Source organism: Heterocephalus glaber, unplaced genomic scaffold (assembly GCF_053883595.1).
Source record: "Heterocephalus glaber isolate CG9 unplaced genomic scaffold, H.glaber_assembly_v1.0 deba00001531, whole genome shotgun sequence".
NCBI classification, from domain to species: domain Eukaryota; kingdom Metazoa; phylum Chordata; class Mammalia; order Rodentia; family Bathyergidae; genus Heterocephalus; species Heterocephalus glaber.
In genome coordinates, this window is record NW_028258329.1 from 19,882,066 (window position 1) to 19,907,821 (window position 25,756).

Sequence of the window (25,756 nt, forward strand, 5' to 3'; positions counted from 1 at the left end):
TAAGTGTGAGGCCCTGAGTTTAATTCCCAGTACTGGGGTAGGGAGAAGGAAAGAGACCTTTGCTTCTGTCATTTATGAGTATATATAGCTGATGAACTGTTAACCAGAGTTGGGGTTTTTTTGTTTTTTGGGGGGTTTTTTTGGTACTGGGGATTGAACCCAGGACCTTCACACTGATCTACATCCCCAGCACTTTTTTTTATTTTTCATTTTTGAGACAGGGTCTTACTGAGTTACTAAATTCTCCAGCCTAGGCTCCAACTTGCTGGAATTATAGGTGCGTGCCACCATGTCAGCTTTCACCAGTGTTTGTGAGCACTGTCTAGTGTGGTCTGAATCTTGGGTGGTGGAGGTTGTTAAGCATTAATAGTGACCACATCCCCAAGGAGATTCTAAGGTTCAGCCACAGCTGGAGAACACCTAGTTTAAAACAATGGATTCTGCCAGCTTTTCCTACTTCTTCTCTCCATCCCGTCACCTGCTTGTGTTTGTCCCCTTAGTCCTCTCTGGAACCTGTGATCCTATCCTATAGCTTACCTGCCCCAACCCTGTGCCTGCCCCCTCTGCATCCTCAGCTGTACTGGGGGCATCCTGAGCACTGGCGAACTGTGTGGCAGGATAGATTGGGCTGGACTTCCCTCACCCACTATCTGGAAATGTGCAAGGAAAAGCTTGCTGGCCATGGTGGCTGGTGGCAGACACATGTGTTTGCTGTGTGACAGGCAGTGTGGCCAGACGTTTACACACTCACCGAACCTCTGTAAGAGGCACAGATGCAGAAATTTGCCCAGAGTCTTGCAGCTGGAGAGCAGTCAGCTAGGTTCTGAACCTAGGCAGGCTCTGGGCGGGATGGTGGCTGGAGGGGCCAAGTCTGGGCTGGAAGGGTTTTGCCTTTGACTACCTTTGGGGCCTGCTTTGAATTTATGTTTGGAGATTTTCCTGAGGGTCTTATCTACACTTGTATGAGTATAATTAGGTTTTAAACTCTCTTTCCTTACTTTTTTTTTTGGTACCAGGGATCGAACTTGGGACCTTGTGCTTGGAAGGCAGGTGCCGGAACCACTGAGCTAAATCCCCGGCCCCTCTTTCCTTACTTTAACATTTGTTTTCAAATTCATTTAAAAAACATTTTGTTTTTCTTCTTTCCGTAGGTGGTGTTTGGACACTAGACCATGTGCCTAGGTAGTTTTTCCTTTCTCTGCAGCTCTACTCTCCCAGCAACGCTCACCACACCCTTGTTTTGAGAACCTCACTAAGGTATGATGTCTAGGCTGACCTGAGCTGGCCTTGAAGAGCTGAGTTTGAACACAAGAGGGCTTTTCTGTTCCTTGGGTTGGTTTTGTTTTGGTGGTAAAATATGCACAAGAAAATTTATCATTTTTAAGTGTACAATTCACTGGGATTAAGTGCATTCACAGCCATGTAGCCCTAAGCCCCACTCATTTCCAGAACCTTCTATCATGTCAGCTTGTAACTCTGAACCCATCAGATGGCTGCTCCCTGCCTCCCTCCTCCATACCCCTGACCCACTATTCAATTTTCTGTCTGAATTTACCTATTAGGAATGTTGTATAAGTGGGCTCATTCAGAATGTGTCTCTATATCTGGCTTATCACTCAGTAAAACATCTCCATGTTATAGTGTTCATCAGAAATTTTTTTTCTTATTTACTCCTTTTTTATGATGTTAGAGATTATACCCAGGGCCTCACCTATTCTAGATAAGTGCTCTACCACTGAGCTACAACCCCAGCGCCTTCCTTTCTAAGGCCGAGTAATACTTCATTTGAGTATATCCCGCATCTTGTTTAGCTGTGGACGTAGGATCCTTGGGCTGCATCTACCTTTTGGGTATTGTGCCTTATGCTGCTGTGAACAAGGGTGTGCTGATATCTTGAGAGCCTGCTTTTGGTTGTTTTGAGTCCATACCCAGAAACACAATTGCTGGTTCATGTCCTTTTTTTGTTTTGTTTTGATTTTTCAGACAGGGTCTTGCTGTGTAGTCCAAGCTGGTCTAGAACTCACAGTGATCATCCTGCCTCAGCCTCTTGAGTGCTGGGATTACAAGTGTGCACCACCATACCTGGCACATGTCATTTTCTTTTTTTAATTTTCCAAGAAACTGCCACGCTGTTGTCCATAATGGTTATACCATTTTATATTACCTCTAGGAATGCGCAAGGATTTTACTTTTCCTCATTCTTGCCAACAATTGTTATTTTCTATGGGTTTTTTTTTTTTTTTTTGGTACCGGGGATCGAACTCTGGACTTTGTGCTTGCAAAGCAGGTGGCGGAACCACTGAGCTAAATCCCTGGCCCTGTTATTTTCTGTTTTTAATTAGTGTAATAACTCCCTGATGGGTGTGACCTTGGTGGTTGTCTCACCATACCCTTGGCATCTACTAGCCAACGCCTGGGTCCTTATGGTCCTGAAATTCACAAAGGTACCCCATGTCACCCTAGGAACATCTAGTTACGTGTATGGGAGAGAGGAGGAGGGGGAACGAGAGACCAGAGAGGCTGGGAGAGACGCTAACCAGCTCCTGACTCCTGTGCTGATCTGTGGCCACCATGGTGACACTTCAATGTGAACAGCGTGCTCCCTGCTGGTGTCCCAGTGAACCTTTCCGTTAGAGAGTTGCTGGGATGGTTGCCTGCTTATGGCAGACACAGTCAGTGGCAGCCTCAGGGCAGCAGGTGAGGGGAGAGTGATCCTGTGGAGTGGCCACTTCCTCTGCTGGGGTGGAGGTTTGGTTTCTAGCAGGTCTAAGGCTCTTGGCTTCTGGCTTAGATTTCCCCATGACCCAGAGGTGATGCTTTTACATAGTCCAGTGGGAGGGCTGCCCCCAGGGTATGTGAGCAAGAGGGACCTGTGCCCTTTTCAGGTCCACAGTGGAGCGCCTAGGTAGCAATGAGGTCTGTGTGCAAGCAGGGCCCAAGGAGAGGAGGATGGAGGATGAGATGCCTCAGTCTCAGCTGTGTAGATGCTGCTGTCTGTGCCTGGTTTCTGCTTCTCAGCTTCATAGTCCTGCTATAGTTCTAGTTTTCTTTGTCTTTAATATGACAGCTTTTTGAGATAATTCACATGCCATATAGTTTGCCCATTTGAAATGTGTGGTCAGGGGTTTTTAGTTGCTCACAGATTTGTTTCCTGTCTCCTGAAGAGCCCCATGGTTCCCATAACATACCTTCTCTTTACCTTCTCTCTCCCTAGTGTTGAACTGATCCCACCCTCCAGATAGTCATCCTTATCTCATTTGGCCAGAAGGTATCTTCCACTGATAAAATATTTAAATTTAATGAGCTCTTGCCAGGTTTGGGGACATGCAACTGTAATCCCATGCTTGAGAGGCCGAGGCAGGAGGATCTCTGAAAGTTTGAGGCTAGCCTGAGTTACATAGTGAGTTCAAGGCCTGAACTATACAGTGAAACTGTCTCAACAAAACAAAACAAAGAAAGAAACAAAAACCCCCCAAACAAAATAATAATCAGCCCCTAAGGAGGTCCTGGATTCATAGACAAGGGCTATGTTAGTCTCTTCCCACTAGTGAGGCCCCTTTAACCTTGAAGGTCTATTTATAAAGTTTTAAAGGGTTAGGTGTTTTTTGGTACCGAGGATGAACTCAGGTCCTTAACTCAGGTCCTTAGGCGGCGAAACCACTGAGCTAAATCCCCAGCCCCAGGGTTAGGTGTTGTAGGCCAGTGGTAGTGTGTGTTTAGCAACACAAGACCCTGGGCTCAATCTGTAGTGTACACGTGTGTACAGACACACACACAGAGGTGTTTTTGAGATAGTCTTAAACTCACTGTAGCCCAGGCTGGCCTGGAACTAACAGCAATCCTCCTGCCTTAGGCTCTGGGATTAAGTGCTGGGATTACAGGCGTGCATCACCACGCCCGCCCAGTAGCTCTGTCCTACTCTATTGGTGGGTTAGCTTCTAGTAAACATGGTGGTGCACACATAGTAAAGAAATGAATAATGATGTATGTCAGCAAGTGCTGTAAGAACAGCAGACTGGAGGGACCGAGCTTGGGCTTGGATGCTCCTGTGGGACGGTCTTAGAGAGTACCTGACAGAGGGACAGGATTGCAGGCCTGACAGGCATGCTGAAGTGCCCTCCAGAGGTGTGGGGCCGGAGCCACCGTGCACTTGGGGACAGCAGGAAGACTATGCCAGGCTGTGCTGGTTGTGCAGGACTGGCTGCTTCAGGGGGCCATGGTTGCCACAGTTTTCTGCTCAAGAGGGTGTGATATGATGCCATTTTGAGAGCAGTTTTGGCTGCTCTGTTGGGCCTGACTATAGAGGTCCTGGATGGCAGCAAGAGCCCAGCCTGCAGGCACTGTGGGGGTGGACTAGTGGTGCAAAGGCCAGAGGTGGGAAAGGTGACAGGATGTGTCTTCTGAAGGTGTGGTTGGCAGCATTTGCTTGTGGATTAGATGAAGGCTATGAAGGAAAGAGGCTGTGGCCAAAGCAACTGGAAGGGTGGAGTTGTCATTTACTGAAGTGGGGATGATCATAAGAGGGAATCAAGGGTTAGATGTTAGACACTGTGAAGTGTGAGGTTTCTGGTAGGCATCTGAGTGGAGAGCCAATCTAGAAATCCCTGGGATTTAGCTCAGTGGTTTCACTGCCTGCCTCAAATGTCCAAGGTCCCGAGTTCAATCCCCAGTACCAAAAAAAAAAATTCAGTGCATGCCTACCTAGGAACTCTACTGGAATAATTATAATGGAGATAGAAAGTCATGCTATGGGGAAGAATGTACCATGCAGGGAGCATGAGGGAGGGGAGGGCGACGTCTCTAGGGATCCTGTGTCTTCCATGAGCCTTTGGGGGCCCCTGGGTCACCTCGGAGTAGGGCCTGGCCCTCCAGGTTGTGTCCTCCGTAAGCCCAGCTGTATGTAGTGGCATTTGGTGATTGGTGCTTGTGCTCCCCCTCTCTGAGCCCCGAATCTCCATGTGTAAAGTGAAGAGGTTGAACTAGACCAGGGGCTGGAAATACCTGGGCAGCTTCACATCAGAGTGGTGGCCCAGGCCAGATGGCCATCAGTGCTGGAGTCACCCCATGGTGCTCCTTGCAGCCAGCCCAGCAGCAGTCTTCTGGCAGCATTAGAAGACCAGTAGACTAGGGAATTTCTTTCTATTTTCTTAGTTTGGTTTTTGTTGTTGGTTTTTTGTTTTTGTTTTTTGGAGACAGGGTCTCGCTATGCAGTTCAGGCTGGCTTTGAACTTCCTATTCAGCTCAGGTTGGCCTCAAACTCACAGTGATCCTCCTCCCTCAACTCCCCCAGTGCTGGAATTACAGGGGTGTGCCACCACCCCCAGCCTTGGTTTATGTTTTGAGACAGGGTCTCAAAAGGTAATTCATGCTGCCCTTGAAATCATTATGTAGGCCAGGCTGGCCGAAGTGCTGGGGTTATAGGCCTGTGTCACCATCAGCGGGTTTGGACCAGATAATTTCTGAGGTCCCTTTTGGCCCTGACATGCTGTGAATTGCTGCCATGGGATTCAGTTCCTGGGAGATGGGCACTTTGTTTGGGGTGGTAGAGAAAGACCCCTGGGCAGGGTAGGTGAGGGGAGGTGCCTCAGGAATGGTCGGTCTTGAGGCCACGGCTGCAGTATCAGCTCCTGACCCCTGGGTGCTGTGGAGCAGCCCCCTGAGCAGTGGAGAAGATGGAAGACTTGTGACCTCTGCACCCTGGAGAGGGCTACGGTAGAGGGAGCCGGGTGTCCAGAGGAAGAGGACGAGGAGGAGGAGGAGGGCAGGGGGTCTGGGGCTGCAGCAGGGGTGAGGAGAGGTTAGTGTTCTGGGCCAGGCTGGGCCCTTTCTCCCCTTGGGGACAGTGGACTCTGACACACAGGCACGAGAGTCAGGGTCACCAGTGTGATAAGACAAGAGGGAACCTGGGAGGTGGCAGAGACCAGGCCAGAAGGAGGCCCCTCCAGCTGAGAAGTTGGAGCTCTGTCCTTAAGGTGGAGGGGGATGGAGCAGGGACTTCTCTGATCTTGGGTTGACAGCAAAGTGAAAGGTTTTGTTGTTTTGCCTGGGGCCACTGGACAGCCTTTTCCTAGATGCTGCTGAGGATCTCTTTGGGCCTTTTTGTTTTATTTTGTTTTTGTTTTTTTTTGAGATTGGGTCTCATCATGTAATCCAGGCAGCCTTGAACTCTCAGTCCTCTTGCCTCAGCCTCCTAAGTGCTGGGACTAGAAGTGTGTGCCAGAGTGCCACTCTCACTGCTTCATATTTTGCTAATGGTTTGAACACCAGTTGTCCTACAGAATGAATGCTGTCCACCAGCTGTCTCAGAATACAATAAGTCCCCTACTTACGAACGAGTTCTGTTCTGGAAGAATTGTTCGAAAGTCGGATTTGTTTGTAAGCTGACAAAATGGGGTGTATACAGCACACCTGTGAAAATTCTCACTCAGATGTTTGTAAACTGGGGACTTAACTTACCGTAGCTTTGACTTGGGGGTCACCTGACCTGTAAGCAGCCTGGATATGTATTTAAGGGGTGTTGTGATACGTGTATGGTAGGTGTCTGCTTGTCCACCTGGGAAGTAATGTTTATGTAGAAAGCTGTTAGTTCTAGGTTAATTTGCCCAGCCATCGTAGCCTAGCCTAGCCTATTTAAGGACTTGAGTTTCTTGAGGTTAGTTTAATTTTTTTTCTTTTTAAAATTTATTTGTATTAGTAAATGTTGACAGTACATAATAATCACATTCATCGTGGAAAGTTGGTACATACATATAACATATCTTCATCTTTTTTCATCCACTTCTCCATCTATCTCTTGACCCCAACTCTGGAAAAAGAACTTTCTCTTTGTTTTCTACTATGTATTTGGTATGTTTCTCTTCAAATTATTTTTATTTTTAGTTACTCATATAAGACAGACCATGTGATATTTAAGCTTACGACTCCGATTTTTTTTTTTTTTTTTTTTGTACCGGGGATCAAACTTGGGACCTTGTGCTTGCAAAGCAGGCAGCAGAACCGCTGAGCTAAATCCCCTCCCCAAGTCCAGTGTTTTTAATTGTTAAATTGTTTCTTGGTAGTATAAGTTTGTAGTACATGATGATTACATGTATGGTGAGGAGTTGGTACATGTACATAATTTGTAATATGGTTTTAACCCTTCCCTTCCCCTCCCCTCCCTGAAACCACTGGACCTCTTTGTATATAGTTTACAGTATGTTTGTAGTACCTGATGAGCACATTCTTGATAGGGACTTGGTGCATGTACACAGCACTTCACAATTTGTCATTCTTTTCCGATCTCATTTCCCTCCCTTCCTTCCTCCTATCTCTCAGTTCACTACCCACATGCCAAACATTCATTCTGATTTTGCCTACTGCCTCTCTTTTATTCTGCACTTCAGTTATATATTATGGTTCTCATTTGCGAGAAACCAGGTATTACTTAAGCTTGTGTGTCTTATTTACTTCATTTAATATTATGGTCTCAAGGTGCTTCCATTTTCCTAAAAATGGTATTATAACTGGAGTCTAGAAACTCATGTTTTCTGTAATTTGTTCTGAGACTCATTAATAGAAGGTTATATTCTAAAGTTCCCATAGTTTCTATACATTTTTGACATTTCTAGTGTCATTGCCCTATGATCTGATAATATGCATGCAATAATTTTGATTCTATTGTATTTACATAGGAATGCTTTATGGGCTAGTATATGGTAGACTTATTGACATTGTTGTCTTCAGTGTCTCTAAGATGCATAAAATCATTAGTCATGAGCAGCATATTTGAACTTCATGTCTGTGATGTGTGAAGTACCGATGCCAACATGTGCCCCTCACCATGGGAGAAACGATCACTATGAGGTTTATGGCTTTGGTGAAGATCAGTGTTCTCAGTGCTTAAATTTTCTTTGTAAGAATGGAGGAAAATCTTAGACTTTTCCTGCAAGTTTTGTACTCATCTTCAATTTGCTGGTCACCTGAGTTTCTTCCTATGGCAGCGAGGTTCCTAAAGGTTTCCCACATCACATCTCTGTAGAACTTCTTTTGGGATAGATCCAGCAAAGCCCACTCCTTCCTGGTGAAGTTCACAGCCACATCCTCAAAGGTCACTGCCTCCATTGTGTGTCTCCCGGTCCCCGGAGTCCTTCTCATGCAGCCCACAGCCTGCAGCCAACAGAAGAGACAGAAGGTGGTCTAGCCCGCCGGGGGCTCTCAGCGCCCCACTTGGGACACTCGCTTGGGTGCCATGACACCGGAAGTCCCTAGTTTAATTTTTTTTGAGATAGGGCTGGCCTTGAACTCACTGTGTAGCCCAGGTTGCTGTCTTCCTGCCTCAGCTTTCCAAGCACTGGGATTACAGGTGTGTGCCACCATGGGTGGTAAAGTTAGTTTAATTTGACATATTAAACTAAGGCCAGCCCAGGTCTTCCCCCCTGTAACTAGTGACGGGCGTAGGAGAGAAAGCTGGATCTAGTGATTTGCATTTCCTTGTTATTTTAGCTCTAGTCTGAGGTTTTGTTATGGGGCTTTTTTCCCATTTCTTTTGACCCGTGGAGGTTTCCTAGGCTCTCATCCCCACTGCCTTTGAAGCAGTATCTCTCTCTGGTTAGTGTCCCTAATGGGGTCCTGGGAGCAGTGGATACTCTGCTTGTTACTCTGCTTTCGCATCCGGTACAGAGGAAGTTCATTCTTCTCCCTGGCTCCCAGCCCCACAGTGCTTCTTCCTGTCCTCCGCTTCTGCTGAGAAACAGCTACCTCCTCTGTCCTATCTCTCTCTTCCCTCCTCTGACTCTATTCCTCCATCTCTGTCTTTCTCCCCTCCCTTTCCCTGTCTCTCATTTAACCCTTCCCCTCCCTTCCCTTCCCCTTTCCTTCCCTTCTTTTTTATTTATTTATTTATTTTTTAAGAAGAAGGAATATTTATTGAAGGAGAGACAGCTCCTGCCAGAGAGAGACAGGAGGGAACTCCTGGAAAATAGGTTGCACCCTTCCCTTTTTTCTTGTACAGGGAATTGAACCCAAGGCCTTTACACTGAGCTACAGTCCCAGCTCTATTTGAGATAGGTTCTCACCAACTTGCTAATTTGCCACAAGATGCCTCAGCCTTTTACAGTGCTGGCATCACTCACATGCTTGTACCACTATGTCCAGCTTCGTTTAAGAATTCTTGACCATTATAAACAGTAATCAAACATAGATATTAGCATGTGAGCCGTAACTGATCATGTGGGGTAGCAGAGTTACCCACTCAACAGTGCACCCCAAGTGTCATTCGGGCAGTGCATTTGTTTACATACTGACTGTCCTGAGCATCGCTCAGGCAGGTGTCATTTCAACCAATTGATTCCTGTATTGAATAAATTTGATAAAATTGTCACTTTTAGATTTTCTGTTACATTATAAAAATTAATGAAAAAATATGCAATTTTTGGTCATCCTGTACTTAAATTATTGGACCGGTAAGTGGGTAAGAGTTCATCCACCCAACCATGCCTCCTTCCTGCTGGGCCTCGTCCACAGACATGGCAGATTCAGAAAGACTGTTTTCCTGTCCCTCGAACCAGTGTCCCTGACACATGCTGCCTCTCTTGTTGCCTTTGTCAATCTGCACCATGTCGTTTGCTCCCTGTCTTGTTAGGCAGAATGTACTGAATACAGATCTGACTTTTCTTAATGCTTTTGGAGTGCCTCTGCCTCCTCCAGTTCCTATTACTTAATTTGCCATTACTAAATTTATCATTGCTAAGAAAAACAGATGACCAATTTAGTGTTATTTAAAATTTGAAGGCTTTAATAGTGAGGGGAAAGTACTTCATGAGTTTAGTGACAAATTTTTGTTCTGAGTTCTTCAGAGCCTTTTTTCTTATAGATTTAAATATGTGGAGATCGATCTCTTTTTCTCTCGGTCTATTTTAACTTTTTTCCAGTACTGGGGTGACTTAGTTACTTTTCTCATTGCTGAGACAAAATACCCAGACCCAAAGTTAAAGGAGGAAAGGTTTATTGTAGCTCACAGTTTGTAGCAGTTTCAGTCCATAGTTGGCTGGCTCCAAGTCAGAGTGGTGTGACAGAGGGGCATGGCAGAGCAGGCAGGAGGCAGAAGGCAGCAATGGATAATAGCAGCCCTCTTTCAGCTCCTTATATTCTTTTTTTTGGTACTGGGGATCAAACTCGGGATCTTGTGGTTGCGAGGCAGGCAGCGGCACCACTGAGCTAAATACCTGGCCCCTCTGTTCCTTATATTCTGTCCAAACTACACATCCTTAGGGCAGATAGCACTCACACCCAGGGTGAGCCTTCCCATTATTCACTCCCAGAACTAGGCCAAACCAATCAGTGGGCTAATTTCTTAATCACATGGCCTTGATCCCAGGGTCACATACTCTAGATCCAGTCACATCTCTAAGGCCTTAGGGGGACATCTAGACAAGCCATAACATGGGGCTTGAACCCAGGGCTTCACACATGTTAAGCAAGTGCTGTACCACTGAGCTACAACCTAGCCTCTACATATTTTTTACCTGTAACAACTTCAGTATATTTTCTGACTAATGAATAAAGTCACCTTTTATTTGTCTGTTTCTTTTATTTTAAATTTCAAAATACTGCTCTTTCCTATGGTATTTTGAGACTTGATGAACAAACCTATCTTTAGTTATGCTTTCCTCTTTCCCTAAATCTTCATCTCTTGCAAATGAAATAAAGTTACAACTTCAAGCTCTATTGTTTTCCAAAGGAGTCCTCACCTTATATGCAGACTATGGCCACTTCTGAGTGGTACACTTTTTGCTTTCCTCACAGCCTTTTTTTGGAGACAGGGTCTCGCTGTGTAGTTCAGCCTGGCCTTGAACTCACTGTGTATTCCAGGATGGCCTCAAACTTGAGATGATCCTCCTGCCTCAGCCTCCTGAGTGCCGGGATTACAGGCATGCATCACCACATCCAGCCTTTGCAACTTTCTTAAGACCAATGTCTCTTAGTTGTTTTCTTTCAAGCCAGGACAGTCTGGTGTTCGTGATATTCCTCAGTTGTGCTAGGTTTTCTGTCCATGTGGATAACAGTGTCTTGAGTGTCCTTCCTTAGGCAAAGCCCCTCTCATCTCCTTTAAGATCTTTGCTTCTGTCCTGTGAGTAGGGTGGACCTTCCAGCAGAGAGGAAGAGGACTTGGAAGCAGGGTTTAGAATAGAGTCATTCAGGTCTTTATTAATATTTCTGAGCGTATGGATGCACAGCCCCTGCCCGTCTTGGGGAATTGTCTTCGTAGGATGTCTAAAAAGACCCTGGGGTCAAGGTTGAGTAAATTTTAGTGACATGTCAATTGGCAGCTGGGCTGAACCCTCAGAAAGTTATGTAGCTCTTGGGCCGAGGATTTAGCTCAGTGGTTCCGTCGCCTGCCTCAAAAGCACAAGGTCCCACTTTGGATCCCCTGTACCAAAAAAAGAAAGTTATGTAGCTCTGAAAGAGCCAAAAGCCCCAAATTCTGACAAATGGTGGCAAAAATTAGCATAATTTTTTTTTTTTTGAGATAGTGTCTTTGTAGTTCAGGCTGGCCTTGAACTCACTATGTAGTCCAAGCTGCCCTTGAACTCAATGATGATCCTCCTGTCTCAGCCTCCCAAGTGCTGGGATTACAGGCATGCACCACCATGCCCAGTTTAAAAGTTTCGGGGCTGGGGATTTAGCTCAGTGGTTCCGCTGCCTGCCTTGCAAGTGCAAGGACCGGAGTTCGATCCCCGGTACAAAGAAAAAGTTTTTTAAAAATGTGATCAAATCAATAAGCCAAAAATGGTTTCTATGTACTGGATTTATTTATTTATTTTTTGGTTGTTTTTTAAGACAGGGTCTTGCTATGTAGTTCAGATTGGCCTTGAACTCACTGTGTTGGCCAGGATGGCCTCAAACTTGAGGTGGTCCTCCTGCTTCAGCCTCCCAAGTGCTGGGATTATAGGCATGCACCACCATACCTGCCTTTCATTATTAATATTTTATATTTCTCTAATATTTTGCTACTTATAAAATATATTGATCATGTCTTTGTGTTTCTTCTTTGGACTGCCTGCTTATTACCTTAGCTCACCTTGCTTGTCTTTTACTTATTGCTCTGTGAGCTCTTTTTATGTATATTAATGATAGAAATTCTGTGTTGCAGATATTCTTTTTACTTTATTGCGTACATGAGAAGAACTTTTTATTGGTTGTCATTTCCTTTACACCTGCTTCTTTCACTTTTATAACATGATAGTTTCATTCATTTCTGTTTTCTACTTAGGTTTGCTGAGTCCCCTGGTCATGGTTAATTGATTGCTCTTGGTTTTGGTTTCCCTTACCTGGGCTGAATAGAAAACAGGTTGTGAACTTTGGTTTAAAAAATTTTTTTTTCAATTGGTATATGTTTGTGATATAATTACATTCGTTTTGGGAAATTTATATATGTATCAAATCGATTATTTTTGATATCCCCTTCCCATCTCCAAGAAGTCTATAAGGCTTCAGTTTTGTTACTGAAAACCCTGAGGGAAGTTTTTCCTGCTACTTATCTGAGCTGCCACACCATTGCTCACTCTGCTTTTCTAGCTTAAGATATTTAATTTACCTGTTTTCAGCCAGCCCGGAAGCTGTCTCTGTGAGGAGAATGCTGTTTTCTTCTAATGGGGTAATCTCTCTCCATGCCGGGCTCCCAGCCCATCTGTCACAACCTGTCCCTCCTGCTTTTCCTGCTCCTTAAAAGGACCAAGCTATTCTACACTTCTTCAGTGTTTTTCCCTCCTAGGCATTTGGAAGAAAGGAAAGAGGAGGAGGAAAGGAAAAGCAGGAAGAGAGGACAGGGGATAAGTTCATAAAGTGAATGTCTCGTGGCATGTCCTTGTGGTCATGATCGCCTGTGTGCTGGTTCACTTGGCAGTGGGCTGCCCTGCTGTCACTGGTATCTGTGTGTTCCGTTTTCATGGCTCTCACACTTCTAGTCCAGGAGACAATTATTTGTTCTGTTCAGAATCTCATCTCCATGAGATATTCTGCCAGTCTGTTTGGGTAATGAGGACCCTCCTGGGGGAGGGGCATGTTTTCCTTTTCTGTGAGACCTCCTAAACCAGCACATGTGTTTTGTTGAGGGCTTAGGAGGGCCAGGAAACCAGACCTGCAGACCCACTGATCCCACAGGATGTAAGAATATACCTCTGCCATGCCACCTGCTCTCATGGTTCTGAGTGATTTTCTATTTTCCCTTATAAAAACTATAAAAGCAATCTCTTAGCTTTCCCCCAAAAAGTTTTGAAAAATAATCTAGCAGTAAAAGTTTTTTCTTTTAATTGTAGATCAAATGAATACTTAGTTTTGCATTATCAGACTGACAATATTTTTCTATTAATCTTTTTAAACTTAATATTATAAGTAATGTTCTATGTTGCTGTATCAATTTCAGAATTAGAAATTTTTTTTGGCTGCAATAGTCCATCAAGTATGTAACCATCCCCGTTCTCTTGAACATTTAGATTTTGTGTGTGTGTGTGTGTGTGTGTGTCTTTCCTCTATGCTTTTTTCTTTAAGATAGGTTCTTGCTATGTTACCCCCAAATGATCCTACCAACTGGGCATTTTTGGCACACACCTTTTTTTTTTTTTTTTTTTGAGGTAGGATCTTGCTATTAGTTCAGTCTGGGCTTGAACTCACTATATAGCGCAGGCTGGCCTCAAACTCACAGTGATCCTCCTACTTCAGCCTCTTCGGAGTGCTGGGATTACAGGTGTGTCCCACCACCCCTGGCTTGGCACACACCTTTAATGCCATGGTGGCATATACTCTCAGAAGCTGAGGCAGGAAAGTTGTAAGTTGGACCCAGCCACTGGGTAATTTAGCAACTTAGACTGTCTCAAAATTAAAAATATATAAATAAATAGGGTTGGGGATGTAGCTCAGTGTAAAGGTCCTGGATTCAAAGTACCATCCCAACCCTCACAAAAAAGTGATCCTCCCTTTTCAGCTTCCCAAGTGCTGAGACTACAGGCAGGCACCACTGTGTCTGGGTTCTTTGTGCTGTTTTAATGCTTAAGCATTGTAACTTTGCATATGGCTTTTGGAAATTTTTGTTCTTAGGATAAATTTCTGGAAGTGGGCTTTCTGTATTCCAGAGTTTGCCACTTATCTGGCACTGTGGAGCAATTACACTTCTAAGAGTTGTGCCAATTTGCTTCTGGAAAGATTTCCAGCGTCAATGTGGTGTAAGAAATGTGTAAGCCAGAAAGGGCCTGAGATGGTGAAGGAGATACAGGATTTAAGGGCTGAACAAGGAGTGGAGATGGCAGAGTTGCTCTTTCTTCCTCCCTCAGGCTTGAGCCAGCCGGTTTCAAGCTCCATGAGTATTTGAGTGAGGTAACTTTAGGGAGGGCTCTTCCCAGAGCCTGGCTCTCTTCGGCTGCATAGTTCTGTAGCTTTGCTGGATCATGTAGGAAGCAGGGGCATTAAGTTAAAGTAGTTTTGTTGTTCTAGTTTTTGTGTATTATGTTAAAGTGGAATTTAGGCTCCTCCCAAACTGTCACCTGGCCAATTTGATAACTGTGTGGTCCCTTGAGGATCACCCTGCTCCTTGGGTTTATTCACCAACCAGTAACAACTTTAGGGTAAAAAGTCAAGGAATCAAGTGTGTTTTCTGAATGGAGAAAAAAATTGCTAGGTAGGAGATGATGTAGTCAGGTGTCATGTATGAATCAGAGGTTTTCTAAAGGAGGGAACCATTGAACAATGCTTGAAAAGAGTAGGGTCAGGTGTGGTGGCATACTTGTAATTCCAGCACTTGGGAGGCTGAGGCAGGAGGATTGCTGTAAGTTGGAGGGTAGCCTGAACTGCATAGCAAGACCCTCCTAAAAAAACCAAAAAAAGAAAAGAAAAAGAAAATAGGGTGGGGCTATGGGACTGGCTGTTTGCTAGGCACAGTTCACCACAGAGGGTGCTGCCCCCTGGATATTGGACCGTGTGAGATGGGTGTCCCCTGTCTCATGGCTGTACAGCCAGCAGGGACTTCTGGGTATTGAGGTCCATGCCCCACCAGGCAGGGTTGCCACTACATGTGAGTTTCTCTTTCCACCTCTTCCCCTGCCTTCCAGCATTTTAGGGTAAGATTCAGCATGTGACTTCCTGTCATAGAATGCGGGATTCTGCATGGGTGTGCCACCTGTGCATGTGCAACAGCTATGTATGTGAAAATGATGTCGGACAGAGTCCAGTGTGGTCACTGACCGTGTCTTGTTTCTGTTACAGCCCTTGGTGAGCCTCCAGCCATGGGGGATATGAAAACCCCTGATTTTGATGATCTTCTTGCTGCCTTCGACATCCCAGACCCCACAAGCCTTGATGCCAAGGAGGCCATCCAGACTCCCAGTGAGGAGAATGAGAGTCCCCTCAAGCCCTCAGGCATGTGTCTGGATGAGAGCGTGCCCCTGTCTCACTCAGGATCTGCCCCGGATGTGCCGGCTGTGAGTGTCATTGTCAAGAACACCAGCCGCCAAGAGTCCTTTGAGGCGGAGAAAGACCATGTCACCCCTAGCCTCCTGCACAATGGCTTCCGGGGTCCAGATCTGCCTCCAGAATCGCCCAACTGTGGAAAGTTTGACTCCACTTTCTTAAATGGAGACAGTGCCAGGAGTTTCTCTGGAAAGCTGGAACCTCCCAAGTCTGAGCCATTACCCACCTTCAACCAGTTCAGCCCGATCTCTAGCCCAGAGCCTGAGGATTCCATCAAAGATAATGGGTTTAGAATAAAGCCCAAGCACTCGGACAGTTATTTTCCACCCCCTCCTGGGTGTGGGACCGCGGCGGGCCCAGTCCTGGAGGTACTGACCAAGTTTCCAGTCCCGGAACTGCACATGTTTGATCACTTTTGTAAGAAAGAACCCAAGCCCGAGCCCTTACCCTTGGAGAGTCAGGAGGAGTGCTCTCAGGGTGAGCAGAAGGTAGTGGAGCCCCACAGAGAGCTGGATTCCAGTCAATTCTTTGGGGAAGCTTTGGAGTTCGACAGCCACCCTGGCCACAGTGTCAGTGAGCCCAAGAAGCCCATTCCGCAGCTGGGAGCCTGCTCATCTGTGCCCCCCAGGCAGCGCCTCAAGCCTGCTCATTCCAGGCTGTCATCCTGTGTTGCAGCCTTAGTGGCCTTACAGGCCAAAAGGGTGGCTAGTGTCACCAAGGAGGATCAATCTGGCCACACAAAGGATCCCTCGGGGGCCACCAAAGAGGGTTCCAAAGGTAGCCCCAAAATGCCCAAGTCACCAAAGAGTCCCCGGAGCCCTCTGGAGGCTACTCGGAAAAGCATAAAGCCATCGGACAGCCCACGGAGCATCTGCAGTGACGGCAGCAGCAGAGGCTCTCCGTCTGTGGCTGCCAGCTCCCCGCCAGCCATCCCCAAAGTCAGAATCAAAACCATCAAGACATCGTCAGGGGAAATCAAACGGACTGTTACCAGGATCCTGCCAGACCCTGATGATCTAAGTAAGTCCCCTGTGGAGTCACCTGTAGGGAGTGCCATTGCTGAGGCCACAGGCGAGGTGCCAGGGGAAGAGGGCACAGCCCTGCCTGTGGAGGGGCACCTTTCTGAGGCAGGCACAAATTCAGGGAGCCCCCAGGGTGACAGGAAAGGGGACGAGAATGTGACAAAGGCTGGTGACTCTTCATCTCCCTGCGAGAGCTCTGCACCCCTGGTCCCCAAGGGGGTGGCCCAGAGCTCGAAGATGGGCAAGAAGCAACAGAGCATGGCTGCACAGGCCTTGGCCCCTACCAGTCTCCTGCCCAAAGCCGTGCACCTGGCCAACCTCAACCTGGTCCCCCACAGCGTCGCTGCATCTGTGACGGCCAAATCCTCTGCACAGAGACAGAGCCAGCCCCAGCTCACACAGATGTCAGTGCCCCTGGTGCACCAGGTGAAGAAGGCCGCCCCCCTGATTGTGGAAGTCTTCAACAAGGTCCTGCACAGCTCTAACCCCGTGCCCCTCTATGCACCGAATCTCAGCCCTCCTGCAGACAGCAGGATCCATGTGCCGGCCAGTGGGTACTGCTGCTTGGAGTGCGGGGACGCATTTGCCTTAGAGAAGAGTCTGAGCCAGCACTACAGCCGGCGCAGTGTCCACATCGAGGTGCTGTGCACTCTCTGCTCACAGACACTGCTCTTCTTCAATAAGTGCAGCCTGCTCCGGCATGCCCGAGACCATAAGAGCAAGGGGCTTGTCATGCAGTGCTCTCAGCTGCTTGTGAAGCCCATTGCTGCTGACCAGATGTTCGTGTCGGCGCCAGCCAGCACCCCGGCCCTGGCGGCCCTGGCCCCCTCCTCATCTCCCAAACATGGTGCCCCCTCAGGCAACAGCAGCTCCCCGCCTCCAGCTTTTCCACTCTACCCAGACCCCGTGAGGCTCATCCGGTACGGAACCAAATGTCCTGAATGTCACAAGCAGATGCAGGACTACATGGTCCTGGCTGCACATTTCCAGAGGACATCGGAGGAAACCGAGGGGCTGGTAAGCAGACCTTTGCTGCAAGGGGTTCCATGTTGGGAGCAGGGGAGCGCTCCCAGATGTGTGAGCAGTGGAGGGTTGTAGCCTCCCACAAGAGGACACTGGCTCACCTGGACATACCTGGTGTTTACTGGGGGACGAGTCTGGCCCTTAACTGAGGGGAGACCCTGAAATTTTGGTGAGTGGCTTGTAAATGCGCCTCTTGGTTCACTTCACCCCCAATCCTGGGGCTGCCAGGCCTGTTGTCAGGCCTGGTCTTTGGGAGGTGTCAGCACAGTCCTGGCTTGTCCCCAAAGAACCTGGGACCCAGGTGGGTGAGTCACTGTCCCTGTGCCTCACTGTTCATTTAAGGAGTGTGTCTTTAGTAAGTTGTTGTTCTGCGCTGCCATGGCCACACTATTTTGCAAAGTCCCGTTGGGGACACTTTAGGAGGGCCAGCAACAGGGCTGAAGTGGGAGGAAGAAGGGCAGGTAGAGGATGAGTCTGTCCTGTGGCCTCTTCCTTCTATCCAGGTTCTCACCATGGCTTGTTCCAATTCTTGGTTATGCTTGGTGAGATCTTTGTTTTAAGAGGCATTCTGCATTGGTGCCTGTCTGTGTTAACAGGTCCCATTGAAGAGGTGGCCTCTCAACATGCTCCCTCTGTCCTCTGTAGCCAGGGCACTAGGACCTGGGAGGGGAGCGGTTCAGCTATTACCTTAGCTCACCCAAGGCTGTGCTGATGTTGGTGGCCAATGCGCTCTGCACTCATTTCCCCAGTGCCTGCTGTGCCCTGGGCTTTGGGCTGCTTGAGGGATGCCACCTTCCTTTGGGAGCACCCAGCAGCTCAGTAAGGGCAGCTGTCACCACCGAACAGCTACAGTGTGGGACAGTCTAAGACTGGGACTAAAACAGATTGCAAACCTAGATGCACAAAGTGCCTCAGAGGCACTAATTCATGGTGACTGCAGGTGTAGGGACAGTGGCACAGAGAGATGACATTTCAGCTGGACCTGTGAAGTTGAGTTTGGAGGAGGGTGTGCAGGCACGGGGAACAAAGTTCTGAGCTCAGGCAGAGTGGGACGATGAGTGCAGAGTAAAGTTGCAGGAGAGTGTTGGGTGGAAGCAGCTCTAGCCTGGTAGATCTCTGGGTTTCTTGGAGTCCAGGATGCCACAGGATCACTCTGTGGCCTCTCATCCTCTCCTCCCCTTTGGTGTTTTCCTGCCAGAGAGTCAGATGGAGGGTGGACAGTCACCCTTCGCTGGCACTGTGCACATCCCTAGTGGGGCTGGGGGGTCTGTCACTTCTGTGACAAGAACATGGGGAGGGGGAGGTGGAAGCCTTTGGTTTTTCCACCCTGCTTCTTACCCATCTTCTGAAGTCTGTATAGACAGAGGTCAGGCTGTAGGTGCCCAGGTTGGCACTCATGTCATCCACCTGGTGGTCTTCTCCCCTCAGAGGCCAGACCAGGAGTGTCTGCCATGGCTGGCTGGCTCTCAGCCTCTGGGAGTCTGGCCACTGAAATGGCCTGAGGCTCAGGAGAGGGGTGAGGCTTGAGCTTTGGGATCACGAACTGCCCTCAGGGGCTGTTGGGCTGCTGGGTTTCTTTGTGACAGTTCCAGGCTTCAGGCCAGTGTCCTGGTAAGGGTGCCTGGATAGGGTGAGGCAAGGCTCTGCACCAGTGCAGGGGCTACAGGACAGCAGGTTGGGTTTCCATCTCCTGTCTGGGGAGCTGCCTGCTGTCCTTCTGCCTCCCTCCCAGCAGGGTCTCCTCATCCTTCCCTGTAGTCCCAGCCTCCTTAGGAAAAGGAGGTCTGCACAGAGGAGCTTTTTTGTCTTTCTTTGTTTTCTATTTTCATTACTACACCTATTAAAATTAGTAACAATTCCTTAATATTTACTTAAGGCAAATCCACATTTTTGGAATTATGTAGGAAAAAGAAATCTTCTTAGGGCTGGGGGTATAGCTCAGGGGTAGAGTGCTTGCCTAGCAAGTGAGGCCCTGGGTTAAAATTTTTGTTTTTTACAATTGGGCTTGTTTTTTTGCTAATTTTTAAAATAATGCCGGGGATCAAAGCCAAGGCATTGTAATATTAGAGAAGTGCTATGCCACTGAGCTATACCCTGGCATGGGCTTATTTGAAATCAGCATCCAAACATAGGCTACATATCTGTTTTTATCATCTCTTAATCACTCAGTCTGTGGCATCACCTCCCCCTCACCCCTAACACCACTGAGCCCTCTTCTCAGGCCATTGACTCACTGAAGAAACTGGTTGCGTGTCTTGAGACTTTTCCAGGACAGTTCTGACGGTTGTTTCTTTATACAAGTAATTTTTCCTCTGTATACCATATTTTGTCTGCAGACTAAAATTTAGCAATAAAGACCTGATTAGGGGCTGAGGGTGTAGATCAGTGGTAGAGAGCTTGCCCGGCACACACAGGGCCTTGGGTCCCATCTCCAGTACTGAAAATAAAATAAGATAAAGTTCCATACAGTTTTCTCCCTTTCTCTCTCTTCCCCTCCCCTCCCCTTCCCTTTCTTTCTTTTCGCAGTACTGGGGATTGGAGCCAGGGCCTTTGCACTGAGCTATACTAAGGCAACTTTATGGCAAGGAGGCTGCATGGTAGGGCATGAGCTGTCACAGAGAGCTGTCAGATCTGGGCATAGAACAGTTTCCCATGCTGAGATCCAGTGACAGAAGGATGTAGGGAGCACTGCTGGGCCTCATAGCCCCTGTCTTCTTACCCCTCCAGTGGTCCATTCTGCATGCAGGGCATGTCTTCTCTCTTTTTCAGACCACTGTTTACCACTTCTTTTCAGAGCACTTCTTTTCTTCTTCATTTTAGAGTACTTCTTTCCTTCATTTCAAAACACTTCTCCCTACTTTTCATGCCTGTGATACCTTTAATGTCTCCAGGAAATGTTGAACTTTTATGTTTATCAGTTTTCCTGTCCAGTTCTTTGGAATAGCAAGAGCCTGGAGAGGACCGCTGGCCCCACACCATCTGACAATAGTATCCCCAGCCCTTTTAAAATTTTTAAATCTGGAGACAAGGTCTTACTAAGTTGCTAAGTTGCCCGGTCTGGGTTCAAACTTGTAATCCTCTTGACTCAGCCTCCTAGAGTGCTGGGAATACAAGTATATGCCACCACGCCCAGCTGTATACAGTTTCAGTGTAGCCAGTGGAAGGAAGGAAGGAAGGAGAAAAAGAGGGAAGAAAGGAAGGAGGGAAGGAGAAAGGGAGGGAAGAAAAGGAGAAAGGAAGGAAGGAGCCAGGGAGAGAGAGAAGGAGAGGGAAGAATTTGATTAGATTCAAATGCAGTTTTAAAGATTAAAAAGGGATGCTGTGGGACCGGGGATTTAGCTCAGTGATGCCGCTGCCTACCTCACAAGTGCAAGGTCCCAAGTTTGATCCCTGGTACCAAAAAAAAAAGGGATACTGTGTTTTCCTTATTCATGGTTGCAGGAGGCACAGATGCCTGATTATCTCACTTTAAATGATGCTAAGTTGATCACTGAGTTTAAGTGGTGACATTCTGATCCCTTCATTATAAAATTCTCTACTTCTTTTTTTTTTTTTTTTTTTTTGGCACCAGGGATTGAACTTGGGACCTTGTGCTTGTGAAGTCCCCAGCCATTTTTTTTTTTTTTTTTCGGTGCTGGTAATTGAATCCAGGGAACAGTGAGCTGCATCCCCAGGCGTTTTAGTTTTTTGGGGGTTTTTTTGAGACAGGGTCTTGCCATGTAGTCCAGATTGGCCTTGAACTCACTGTGTAGCCTAGGCTGGCCTGGAACTCATGGTAATCCTTCTGCCTCAGCCTGCTGAGTGCTGGGATTACATGTGTGTACCACCACACCCAGCTGATCTTTCAATTTTGAGAAAGCATCTCTCTTAGTTGTTGAGGCGGGCTGGAGTTTGTGACCCTCTTTCAGCCTCCTGAGTAGCTGAGACCACTATTCCTGGAGGCTTCCTACCCTTTACCTAATGATTTTAGTACCCATCAGTAATCACTGCTTGAGTCTAAGTTTATTTAGTTGCAAAAGTGTATTTTTCTAAATTTATTCTTTTTCTCCATTTATTAGCTAGAATTCTATATAAAATATCTTTCCCTCTTCCAGGAAGTCTTCTGGTTGCTCTAAAATATACTTTGTATTGGAAAACAAGATGGTTATTTTGTTTCCTTTCATGAGTTTTCAGAGTTGCGAGCTGATGTTCTGACAGTCTCTAATGGTGTTCTAAGAATCCTCCTTCTATTAATTTTTTAAATTGTAGTAAAATACATATAAATTTTCTCAGCCATTTCTGTGTGTACAGTTTACCAGTGTTAAGTACATTCACATTGTTGTGCAACCAATCTCCAGAACTTTTCGTCTTGAAAAACATTAGACATGGGTTGGGGATTTAGCTCAGTGGTTTCTCCTGCTATGAAAGTGCAAGGACCCAAGTTCGATCCCTGGTACCAAAAAAAATAAAAAAGGAAAACATTAGTTAACAACTTCCATTTTACCCCCTTCCCTGGCCCCTGGCGATCATCATTATTTTTTGTTTCAGTAAACTTGGCTACGCTAGGTGCCTCATATTGTGAACTCCTGCTGTATTTGTCATTTTGTCCCTGGCTTATCTCACGTGGCATGTCCTCAAGGTCATCTATGTTTATGGCCTGGGTCAGAATCCCTTCTTTGGGAAGGCTGAACACTCTTCTGTGTATCATGTACATATGTACTATATATATATATATATATATATTTTTTTTTTTTTTGGTAGTGGTGATCGAACTTGCACTTGTGAGGCAGGCAGCGGAACCACTGAGCTAAATCCCTGGTTCCCATATGTACTACATTTTGTTTATCCATTAATCTGTTGATGGATACTTGAGTTTCTTCCATGGTTTTTGGGGTTTTTTTGGTTTTTTTTTTTTGTACAGGGAATTGAACTCAGGACCTTGTGCTTATGAGGCAGGCGTGATGCCGCTGAGCTAAATCCCCGGCCCTTTCTTCCCTGTGTTTTCTAGTCCAAATAATGCTAATATGAAATTGGGCATAACAGTATCTTTTTGGGGACTTTCCTTTTGATTCTTTTCACTATGTGCCCAAAAATGCCATTTTGGATCATATGATAATTCTGTGATTAATTTTTGAGGAACCACCATATTATTTTTAGCAACAGCACCATTTTCCATTCCCACCCACAGTGTACAAGGTACCAGTTTCTCCATGTCCTCACAACACTTACTGTCTTTTATAATACCATCCAAATGGGAATAATGTAACCTCCTGAATATTTATTTATTTATTTTTGTGGAACTGGGGATTGAACCCAGGGCCTTTGCAGTGAACTACCTTCCCACCCTGATTGATTATTGATTGATTGATTGATAGGGTCTTGTTAAGTGCTGAGTTTCCTAGGCTGGGCTCAAATTCACAGTCCTCCTGCCTCAGCCTCCCAGAGTGCTGGGATTACAGATATGCCCTACCATCCCTGGGTGTGTATGAGTTTTAAAAATGATACAAAATATTTATGTGACTTCAAAGTCAAAAGTATAATAAGATATACTCAGGGAAGCCTCACTTTCATCCTTGACCTTTTCACTCTGTTCCCTTCTTTCTCATAGGTACAGAGCTGTAAAAACAGGTTTTTGTTTTTGTTTTGTTTTGGGTGCTTTTGAGACAGGGTCTCCCTATGTAGTTCAGGCTGGCCTTAAACTCACTATGTAGTCCCAGCTGGCTGTGAACTTGTGACAATCCTCCTGTCTTAGCTTCTCAAGTGTTGGCATTACAGGTGTGTGCCACCATGCCTGGCTCTTTTCATTTTTTCCTCTTTTGTTTTTGGGCATCTGTGTTTGTATGTGTGTGCATTATTTTTCTCTTCTCTTACACAGAGTTAGCGCACTCTACACTGTTCTGCATCTAAAATCCATACTTTAGAAAACCTTCTAAAACTTTATGGAATGTCCCAAACATATGTAAAAGTGGAAAGAACTGAGCATAGTGGCACGTCTGTAGTTCCAGCATGTGGGAGATTGAGACAAGAGGATTACAAGTTCAGGGCCAGCCTAAACCACATGTGGTGGCCCACACCTATAATCCCAGCACTTGGGAGGTTGAGGCAGGAGGATCACTATAAGTTTGAGGCCAGCCTGGGCTACAAGATGAGTTTAAAGCCAGCCTGACTGTGTAGGGAGATCCTGTCTCAAAAAAATCAAAACCACAACAAAAACAAAACCCACAACAACAACAACAATAACAAAGCACTAGCCTAGATTGCATAGCAACATTTGTCTTTAAAACAAATAAAATGGAAAGAATGGTTTAGTGAACCCTTCATTAATAATTGTCAACTTGTAGCCCCATTTGCTTCATATATTTTCTTACTCCTCTTCTCCAATGGATGGATTATTTTTAAACAGATTCCAGAATCATTGTATCTGTAAATATTTTAGTATGTAGTTCTTTGTTAGTCAGCTTTCTGTTACTTGAAACAAATACCTGAGGCAATCACCTTATAGAGAAAGTAAGTTCTTTTTGGCTCACAGTTTTAGAGGGTTCAGTGTATGGGCGGTTGGCCAGGATGTCTTGGGCCTGTGCCTTATGTCATTTGGGAGCAGGACTTTTATGTCATTTGGGAGGAGGATGTGAACAAGAAGAAGAGGCTGGGATCCACCACACCCTGGCCCAAAGACCTTCTGTGTTTCACCCCTCCCCATAGTGCCACAGGTTGGGGACCAAGCCCTTAATACACAGGCCTTTGGGGGATACTCCAGGTCCTTCAGATTACAGCATGCTCTAGTTATAGCTTTATAGTGAGTTCTGAAAGATAAAGTTCTTTTTTTTCTTCAAAAACATAAAGATGACATCACATCTAAAAATAAAACTTTATCAAGTCTTAATTTAAGTGTAAAATATCCTAATATCATGAAATTAGTATTCACATGTCTCTGTCTTATTTCTTTTTAAACTCACTTGTTTGACTCAAGATTCAGTCAAGGGGTCTGGATTTCAACTGGTTGAAAATATCTCTTAAAAATTTTTTTTGTTTTTGTTTTTGGTACTGGGGCTAGAACCTAGGGCCTTGTGAATACTACTAGGCAAGTGCTCTACACTGAACTACATCCCAGTTTAAATCTCTTTTAATCTGTAAATTTTCGTTACCCCATGCCTGTCTTTTTCCCTCACAATTTGTCAAAACACCTAGGTGGTTTGTCCAGGAGACTGTCATGCTGCATGGTTTGGTTAGGGCAGAGATCTTTTCCTGTCTTCCTTGACAGTTTGACCCATGAGGACCTCTGACCTCTCGGGCAGGAATACAAGCGCCTCCTTTTCACTAAGCAGGCAGGGGTGCTGCTTGGGGTACTGCTGTACCCTTTGGCCCGCCTGGTCCCATGACAGGAGAGATGCAGCCACAGCCCTAGAGGCTCTATGCTCTATGACTCATGAGGTGGTACGCACTGATTGTTGACCTGGAATGAGGTCTGGATGTCACCAGTGTCCTGGGCAAGTTGGAAATGAGAGTGGTTAGGGGAAGAGGCTCTCTGACCCATGTCCCAGGAGAGCCAGGCTGCTGGGATGAGAAAGCTGCAAGGCTGTTGGTACCTCATGACCTGCTTTCTTGGTGTTCTTTCCTAGACGTGCCAGGTGTGCCAGATGCTTCTGCCCAACCAGTGCAGCTTCTGTGCACACCAGCGGATTCACGCGCACAAGTCCCCCTACTGCTGCCCAGAGTGTGGAGTCCTCTGTCGCTCCGCCTACTTCCAGACCCATGTCAAGGAGAATTGCCTGCACTATGCCCGCAAGGTGGGCTACAGGTGGGTTCTGCCTGGCTCCCTGTCCTGGTATTGTCCAATGGCTAATCCTTTCCGTAGTCCAGAACTTGTTTGAGACTAATGTTTGGTCTTAGAGGCCTAATAGTACAAGAATGTTGGTTGGTACATGGACAGACGTTATTGTATTGCAGAGGATAGGAAGAACAAAAGGACAGAAAATGGGTTTAAAAGAAATTAAATACTAAAAAAACCTTTGAAGGTGGGCATAGTGGTGCACACCTATAATCCCAGCTATTCGGAAGGCTGAGGCAGGAGAATTGCAAGTTCAACCCCAGCCTAGGCACCCTGTCTCAAAATAAAAAATAAGAGCCAGGGATTTAGCTCAGTGGTTTCGCTGCCTGCTGCGCAAGTGCAGTGACCCGAGTTCGATCCCCAGTACCAAAAAAAAAAACAACTTTCCACCTCAAAATAAAAAATAAAAAGGGCTGGAGGTATAGCTTGGTGGCAGAGCACTCCTAGGTTTGATCCTTAGTGCAAC

General features: G+C 46.3%; 1 protein-coding gene across 2 annotated transcripts in view; it reads left to right on the plus strand.

Annotated features, from left to right (window-relative positions):
- The window catches only part of Znf592 (zinc finger protein 592), a 52,937-nt gene that overhangs the window by 13,886 nt on the left and 13,295 nt on the right, over positions 1-25,756 (plus strand). For both annotated transcript variants that reach the window (XM_087188512.1, XM_087188511.1), the window contains 3 exons: positions 1,152-1,257; positions 15,235-17,477; positions 25,082-25,260. In XM_087188512.1, the coding sequence (XP_087044638.1) occupies positions 15,255-17,477; positions 25,082-25,260 (2,402 nt within the window). In that variant the 5' untranslated portion in view covers positions 1,152-1,257; positions 15,235-15,254. The remainder of the gene's footprint in view (positions 1-1,151; positions 1,258-15,234; positions 17,478-25,081; positions 25,261-25,756) is intronic.